We start from the raw sequence: 9,508 nt of genomic DNA, 5'->3' as shown, positions 1-9,508 counted from the left end.
TTCTTTTCAGGATTTCAGTTTATGATAGCGATGAAAGACAGAGATACTGTCATAATGACACAATGTTTAACAGAGCAAATAATTTGTTAAAACTATCAGTGTACTGCGTCATCGGAAATTATCTAAAATCCCAACTGGAAGACATAGGCTACTCTATTTACCAAAGTGATTGGTATAAATTTCCATTCAAACTGACAAAGAATCTAGTCTTCATCTTTATGCAGACAGAAGCTCCAGCCATGTTTCAATCTGAAAATTTTATTGCGGTAAATTTGTCCACTTTAGTAAACATTTTGAAGACTTCTTCTTCATACCTGACTGTACTTCGCATAATGCTCGAAACATGAAATATAATATGTGTAAATAAAATACTTTTACAAATTATAAATTTATAATAAACGTTTGACAAAATAAAAAATAAATAAAATATATATAGTTTATTGAAATATCCTATCAATTAAGTTGTTAAAATATAATTAAATCATAATTTCATTGAGTTACTATCAATCATTGCAATCATTTCCTGGTATACAATATATTATTTACCTATATCGTATTATATTTTCTCAGTACGCCAACTGGGATAATCTGCAACACAAAAAGTGAATTATTCGCTATGCATTTTTACTTTGGACAGATGGAATCTATACTATTTGATCGAATAAATATCGAGAAATAAAATATAGTATAAATACTAGATAGGTATGAGCAAAACGCACACAGTTTTTTCTAACATTTCACGCAGTACAGAGGAAAGTTGCTCGACGAATGTCAACAATTTAGAAACTTTGTCATATAAACTTTTATTCAACGGCAATTTTGCGCAAAAGCGTAACTTATATTCACATTTCATAATATCGTAAGAGTATAGAAGTAGACTGATAAGCATGTACCTTTCATATTGAATAAAAAATGAATCGAAATGCTTGCATTGTGTAACATTATCGGTAATTTAGGTTTAGGAGCATAGAGACAGTTTGAGAAGTAAATACATCTTATGGAATATTCTTCGTAAATAATAAATAAGTCAGAATACTATATTGTGTACCACGATATAGCGAGCAGATCATCAGTTATTAGCATCAGTTAGAGTCATTATCTCAACAATGACAAATAAACGATGGAAAGATGATATCGTATACGCTATGACCCCTTTTAAATTGGTTACATGGCCTATCGGCGTATGGCCACTTCAAGTTTATAACATTTATTCATTATTGCGTTGTGCCTTAGGCATTTGTTGTGCAGTAAGTATTTTCTGGAATTCGAAGATCACTGATACAATCGCGACTGTTCGAAGACGAGGAAGAATATCTATAACATTTCCGTGTTGATATTGCAACGTTTTGGAAGTAATTTTGCGATGAGAATATGTGTCAGATTTTATATTTTTTTATTTTTGATAAAGTATACACCATGAAATGCATTTCCCAGCAAGCACGATGTAAGTCGTTGAAAAATTCTAACAATAAGAAAAATTTATAAAGTTATTTTTGAAAAATATGACAGGCAAGCACTACTTATTTTATGATTTCAAGTATAATTATTTATGACACACAATCGTATGTGAAACAAATGAGATAAATAATAAACGTTAATGAAAGTTAAGAGATTAATAAGACTCTATATGCAAAAACAATTTCAGAATTTTACATCTGGCTTACAGAGGCGGATGATATTGTTTAATAAAAAATTAAATTTAATATGAAACTAATTTTTGTGCACTAACATTTTTGGTATTTATCAAGACTAAATAAATCTTAATTTAAGATTTTTAAATAAATTCCTATTTATAGTCCCTGTAGAAGTGTAAACGAAAGAAATATCGGAGCGAAGTCTTCATAATATTCATATAATTTCAAAATTTTTCATGAAGCTGAATACACAATATCATTTCCGTCTGGCTCTTAATAGCAAGCAAAATTATCAATTTAAATAAACGTTAACTAATATATAATAAATAACGTTACAAAATGTTATAAATATTGTAAATAATATTAAATCTTATTTTCTTGTTTATTTGACACGAAGAATTTTCCTGTTTGTATGTTGGTTACAAGAAAATAATTTTAACATACATTTTTTTGTTTTTTTCTTTTAATATTCTAAAAGATTACATAAAATTAAGTGTACAAATACATAATTATATATTACTTCGCATCTGTAAATTAGTATGCTTATAGGATAAAAGCTTTTTTGTTAGAACAAAATTTTTTTGTTTACACAGTAAAAATTTTTTTATACAGTAAAAGAGAGAGAGAGAGAGAGAGAAGTGTAAATGAGAAAATAGCGTTTGAACCTAATTAAAAATATAATATTAAATTTATTGAGTTGAAGTAAAATATATTTTTTTTGAGCACAAAAAATCATGTATGGGGAAATATACAAATCAGAGTATCAACGTATCAACAGAGCTTAATTGCGATCTTGTCCTCTCTGGAGATATACATGGGCTGCACTGACGTAGAAGAGAACATAGACTGTTTGATGTTAATCTGTTGCGGAATACTCGGTGTGCTGAAGACAACATGGTTCCGCATTTATGCAAACAGTTTGATTAACAATTACGACTCTGCTTTGAACGATTATATGACAATTGAAAATACAAAAGAGCGCGATATTATGCGAAAACATGCTTTTATAGGAAGGATTCTTTGCTGTTCCTTGCTTAGTTTTTCTTACATTAGTTGTTTAATATATGGAATAATTCCTTTTTTGGATTACGACCAAGGCAATCTGACTAATATAACAAATGAGGAGAAGATAATAAAGTATGCAATACCATCAAGATGTACTCTGGAATATCTCAATTTTCCAACGAGTATGTATAAAATCTTGTGTCTCGTCGAAACTGTTGTAGTTATGCTGGCAGCTACTGCTAATCTTGGTAATATTTAATTATATTTTGTGCGTATTATGTGTCTTGTTTAATATTATTTGGAAAGAAAATTTTTTTGATTAATAAGTAATTAAATATTAAATTAAAAATACTATTCTACATAAATAAGATTTTTATTTATTTTATTGATATTATGCACTTTTCATTGATTATTAAATAACATTACATAACATTTGCAAAAGCACGAAAGTTTATATAATTTCAAAGTAAACTATTTTATTAACATGTTCCGAGATTTATTAAAACTGTCCAGTTTTTTGGATCAGACAAATTTGATTAAATGTTAAAATTTCTTTTATTAAACATCGTAAAAAATTCACCGTGTCTCGCTACTACATATGTCAGAAAGAAAATTAAATTTACAAAAACTTTTGCGCTTTATGCAATATATATATTATGTTACATATAATCTAAGAGCAATATTATGTTTACCCATTTCACGTATTTAATTACAAAAATAACTTAATAAAAATAGCAATAATACGTCTTCTTTCAATAAAATAAAACATTTCCATGTATATTCTAAAGGTAACGATGCGTTGTTTCTCAACATTACATTACATGTTTGTGGTCAAGTAAACATTTTGAGGATACATTTTCTCAACTTTGATGTCACAAGTCCACGAATCTACGATCGTTTCAACGCGCTAATTCAAAGACATCGTTATTTGATAAAGCTGGCCAAGGAACTTGCAGATCTCATCAGTTTTGTATTGCTGATAAAACTATTCATTATCAGCATATTATTATGTATAATGGGTAAATATTATATCAATTAAAATTGTTCAATCACATATGTAAATTATATACTTATAATAAAGATTTTGATTGTAGCAGACAAATATTCTTTTCAGGATTTCAGCTTATTCTCGCATTAAAAGTCAATGACATCATTATGGTAGGAAAAAGCTTAGTGGCACTAAGTGGATTTCTATTACAATTAACGCTGTATAGTTTTATTGGAAATTATCTGAAATCTGAAATGGAAGAAATAGGGGTCTCTATTTATCAAAGTGCTTGGTACAGTTTTCCTAGGAAAATAATAAGAAATGTATTATTTATTTTTATGCAGACAAAATCTCCAGTTGCATTACAGGCTGGAAACTTTATCATAATTAATCTAGCAACCTATGTGAGCATTCTAAAAACCTCCTTTTCATATTTTTCTGTACTTCGTATAATGCTCGAAGTGTAAAATATAAAATACAAATGAAAGAGATATGTAAACTGTAAATATTTGACAAAAACGAAATAGCATGATACACTTTTAAATAGAAATCCATAAAAAAGTTTATTAAAATGTTATATATTTACAAAATATTAAAATAGCATTATAAATAAACTTATCATTTACAGTAATTTATTTAGGCCAAATTATTTTTTCTTCTGCAATTTCAATAATATGCACGTATATAAAAATATTATTGATTATTATTGAATTTAAAAATAAATATTCATCTACATGTAGAATTACTTCGTGTCATGTACTCATTAAAATTTAATTAAAATTAATTATCAATTAATTTTGATGATCTGTATAATACAAAAAGCAAGTTATTTTCATAATATTTTCACTTTTGAATTTTAACGATATAAATAAATGTACTATATATCGCATCAATACCGATTAAATAATATCTCTTGCACTATTTTCGCGGTTCGGCAAGTATAAGACAATTCGAGGATTTAGAATCAGATGTCGAATCGATCATGCTTTATCATCATAATATTTACGCATCTTTTCATATACATAATTGCAAATGATAAAGTATGATCAAGTCTAGAGACGTAATTTCTTTCCCGAGGCCTGGTCATCAGACAATGATGGGGTGAAGGAGAAGAAAAAAGTTTCATATTTGTTAATGCACTTTTTATAAAAGCCAACCTTTTTTTTGAAAAGTGTTTGGTATAAATTTTCTTTCAAACTAACAATGAATCTAATTTTACAGACAGAAGCTTTAGCAATGTTTCAAGCTAGAAATTTTATCACAATAAATTAATCAACTATAATAAACATTTTGAAGACTTCTTTTTCATATCTGACTGTACTTTGCATAATGCCCGAAACATGAAATATAATATGTGTAAATAAAATACTTTTACAAATTATAAATTTATAATAAACGTTTGACAAAATAAAAAATAAATAAAATATATAGTTTATTGAAATATCTTATCAATTAAGTTGTAAAAATATAATTAAATTTTACTTCCATTAAATTATTATCAATAATTATAATTATTTAATTATTATATTATAGCGTATATGGACAGATAAAATTTATTGATATACAATTTTAAGTTTATTATTTACCTATATTGTATTATATTGTATTATATTTCCTCAGTACGCCAACTGCGATGACCTGCAACATAAAGAGTAAATTATTCGCTATATATTTTTACTTTGGACACATAAAATCTGTATTATATGATCAAATAAATATCGAAAAATAAAATATTGTATAGATACTCGATACGCATGTGCAAAACTCATCCAAATTTTTTAATATTTCACACAGTAGAGAAGAATAGTTGCTCGATAAGTGACAACAACTTAGAAACTTTGTCATATAAATTTTCAACGACAATTTTGCGTGAAAGCGTAACTTACATTCACATTTCATAATGTCTTAAGAGTAAAGAAGCAAACTGATAAGCATGTATCTTTCATGTTGAATAAAAAATGAATCAAAATGCTTGCATTGTGTAACATTATCGGTAATTTAGGTTTAGGAGCATAGAGACAGTTTGTGAAACAAATATATCTTACGGAATATCTTTTCTGAATAATAAATAAGTCAGAATACTATGTTATGCACCTCGATATAGCGAGCAAGCATCAGTTAGAGTCATTATCTCAACAATGACAAATAAACGATGGAAAGATGATATCGTATACGCTATGACCCCTTTTAAATTGGTTACATGGCCTATCGGCGTATGGCCACTTCAAGTTTATAACATTTATTCATTATTACGTTGTGCCTTGTGCATTTGTTGTTCAGTAAGTATTTTCTAGAACTCAAAGATCACTAATACAATCGCGACTGTTTGAAGACAAGAGAGAATATCTATAAGCTCTATTTAATCTCTAACTTATAATATCTATAAGATTTCTGTGTTAATATTGCTACGCTTTGAAAGTAATTTTGCGATGAGTGTGATATGTGTTAAATTTTACATTTTTTATTTTTGATAAAGTGTATACGGTCAAATGATTTTTCCACCAAGCACGATTGTAAGTCGTTGAAAAATCTAACAATAAGAAAGATTTCTTATTTAAAGGAGGGCCAGTAAAAAGTGACGATTTTTGCCCATCAACCGACGCCTAAAATTCATATAAATTAACAAAAATTAAGAGATTAATAAAGTTCTATATTCAAAAATTTAAAATAAATTATTTCATGTGGGCTATTAAGAGCTAGACGGATGATATTGCATCACTTTCATAAAAAAATTAATTTTCTATGGAAATGATTTCTGTGCATAGGGCGCTGATACTTCTTGTACTACAAAAATTACCAATTTTTCATATTTATAGAATATCTTTCCTTATTAGTTACATTTGAATTTTCTAACTAAACTACGATATACATTTTAATATTATATAAATTTAAAATATTTAATCTTGGTTTTTACCAAAACTAAACAAATCTTAATTGAAGAGTTTTAAATAAATTCTTATTTAAACTATCCATAAAAACGTATGCAAAGAAAATATCAGGCCAAAGTCCTGATTAAGATTAGTTTCAAAATTTAACTTTTTATGACACTGACGCACTATCATCCACGTTTGGCTCTTAATAGTCAGCAAAATTATAAATTTAAATAAACGTTAACTATAATATACAATAAAAAACATTACAAAATGTTATAAATATAGTAAATAATCTTATTATTTTATCTTATTTTGGCTTATTATTTTTTGAGTTTTAACACAAAGAATTTTTTTTCTATTTATATAAGTTTTGTTACACACAAATAATTTTAATATATACGTTTTTGATTTTTTTAATATTCTAAAAGATTACATAAAATAAAATATATAATAATACACAAATATATAATAATATAACACTTTGCATCTGCAAATTAGTATTGAAAAAAACATTTTTTCTTATAGAATTAAAGTTTCTTTTTACATAATAAAAATTTTTTTATGGAGTGAAAGTTTTTCTTGTAGAATAAAATGAAAAAAAAGAAAGAAATTAAGGAATGGTGAGAAAGAGAGAGAGAGAGAGAGAGAGAGAGAGAGAGAGAGAGAGAGAGAGAGAGAGAGAGAGAGAGAGAAAGAGGGAAAGAAGTGCGATTGAGTAGCATTTGAATTTAATTAAAAATATATACATATTAATAAAAATTTATTAAGTTAAAAGTTAAATATATCTTTTTGAACACAAAAAATTATGTATGGAGAAACATACAAATCAGAGTGTCAACGTATCAACAGAGCTTACTTGCGATCTTGCCCTTCATGGAGATATACATGGGCTGCACTGACGTAGAACAGAACATACAATGTCTGATGATAATCTGTTGCGGAATACTCGGTGTGCTAAAGACAACATGGTTCCGCATTTATCCAAATAGTTTAATTAACAATTATGATTCTGCTCTAAACGATTATATGACGATTGACAACATAAAAGAACGCGATATTATGCGAAAACATGCTTTTATAGGAAGGTTTATTTGCTGCTCCATGCTGGGCAGTACTTATTTTGGTTGTCTACTGTATGGGGTAATTCCTTTTCTAAATTACAATCAAGGTAATAAGATTAACATAACAAACAAAGATACAATATTAGAGTATACAATACCATCAAGATGTACTCTGGAATATTTAAACTTTCCAACGAGCATGTATATAATCATTTGTCTCGTCGAAATGGTTGCAACTATTCTGACGGGTGCTGCTAATCTTGGTAATATTTAATTATATTTTATACGTAATATTTAATTATATTTTATATTTTAATTATATTTTGTGTCTCGTTTATATGATTTAGAAAAAAGAAATTTTTTATTGATAAGTATATTATTTTATATAAATAAGATTTTTATTTATTTTATTGACATTGTGCACTTTTTATTGATCATTAGACATCACTGCCAAAGCACAGAAGTTTGCGTAATTTCATAGTAAACTATTTCATTGAGACCATTATCGAGATATTAAAACTGCTTAGTTTTCTTAATCAGACATATTTGATTAAATATCAGTTTTTTATTAAGCATCCTAAAAGGTTTAACGTGTTTGATTATGACATGTTTAAAAAAAAAATTTGAAAGGACTTTTGTGCTCCGTGTAATACATATTATATATATAAGAGCAATTTTGTTTCTGCTATATTTTGTGCTACATATTTACTAACAAAAAAATTCAATAAAAATAAAAATTATACGTCTTGTTTTGTACATAAATGCAATAAGACATTTTTGTGGATTTTTCAAAGGTAACGATGCGTTGTTTCTCAACATTACATTACATGTTTGTGGACAAGTAAACATTTTGAGGATACATTTTCACAACTTTGATGTCACAATTCCACAAATCTACGGTCGTTTTAACGCTCTAATTCAAAGACATCGCTATTTGATAATGCTGGCCAGAGAACTTGCCGATTTAATCAGTTTTGTATTACTGATAAAACTATTCATTATCAGCATATTATTATGTATAATGGGTAAATATTATATCAATTGAAATTGTTCAATCACATATGTAAATTATATATTTATAATAAAGATTTTGATTGTAGCAGACAAATATTCTTTTCAGGATTTCAGCTTATTCTCGCATTAAAAGTCAATGACATCATTATGGTAGGAAAGAGCTTGGTGACATTGAGCGGTTTTCTATTACAATTAACGCTGTATAGTTTTGTCGGAAATTATCTGAAATCTGAAATGGAAGAAATAGGGATCTCTATTTATCAAAGTGCTTGGTACAAATTTCCTAAGAAATTAACAAGAAATGTATTATTTATTCTTATGCAGACAAAATCTCCAGTTGCATTTCAGGCTGGAAATTTTATCATAATTAATCTATCAACTTATTTGAGCATTTTAAAAACCTCATTTTCGTATTTGTCTGTACTTCGTATAATGCTCGAAGTGTAAAATATAAGATGCAAAAAAAAAGATATTCAAACTGTAAATACTTGATACGAAATAGCAAAATATGTTTAATTAGAAATTCATAATAAAATGTTTATCAAAATTTTATATATTTACAAAGTGTTAAAATAACGTTATCAAAAAACTTACCATTTACAGTAATCTACTTGTGCCCAATTATTTTTTTTTTTTTGCAATTTCAATAATATGCACGTATTTAAAAATATTATTGATTATTATTGAATTTGAAAATAAATATTTATCTACATGTAGAATTACTTCGTGTCATGTAATCATTAAAATTTAATTAAAATTAATTATTAATTAATTTTGATGATCTGTATAATAAAAAGGCAAGTTATTTTAACAATATTTTCATTTTTGAATTTTAATAATAAAAATAAATGTACTATAATTCGCATTAATACCGATTAAACAATATCTCTCGCACTATTTTCGCGGTTTGGCAAGTATAAGTCAATTGGATGA

At 26.7% G+C, this 9,508-nt stretch overlaps 1 protein-coding gene across 1 annotated transcript; it reads left to right on the top strand.

The window, feature by feature from the left end:
- The first annotated feature begins 1,010 nt into the window (after positions 1-1,010).
- On the top strand, positions 1,011-9,185 carry LOC140672032 (uncharacterized). The gene is made up of 8 exons (XM_072903825.1): positions 1,011-1,247; positions 2,413-2,887; positions 3,428-3,658; positions 3,754-4,090; positions 5,732-5,906; positions 7,350-7,824; positions 8,356-8,586; positions 8,682-9,185. The coding sequence occupies exons 1-8, from the start codon at positions 1,107-1,109 to the stop codon at positions 9,020-9,022; spliced, it is 2,406 nt and encodes an 801-aa protein (XP_072759926.1). The 5' UTR covers positions 1,011-1,106; the 3' UTR covers positions 9,023-9,185.
- Positions 9,186-9,508: the final 323 nt, after the last annotated feature.

This window comes from Anoplolepis gracilipes, chromosome 12 (assembly GCF_047496725.1).
Source record: "Anoplolepis gracilipes chromosome 12, ASM4749672v1, whole genome shotgun sequence".
Taxonomy (NCBI): domain Eukaryota; kingdom Metazoa; phylum Arthropoda; class Insecta; order Hymenoptera; family Formicidae; genus Anoplolepis; species Anoplolepis gracilipes.
Note: the sequence above shows the minus strand (reverse complement) of the source record. Positions and strands in the feature narration are given on the sequence as shown.

Bases quoted from the DNA above. Each gene is read 5' to 3' on its own strand.
- LOC140672032 (XM_072903825.1), top strand. From the start codon at position 1,107: ATGACAAATAAACGATGGAAAGATGATATCGTATACGCTATGACCCCT. The intron at 1,248-2,412 runs GTAAGTATTTTC...ACGTATCAACAG, and splicing joins CCTTAGGCATTTGTTGTGCA to AGCTTAATTGCGATCTTGTC. The intron at 3,659-3,753 runs GTAAATATTATA...TATTCTTTTCAG, and splicing joins CATATTATTATGTATAATGG to GATTTCAGCTTATTCTCGCA.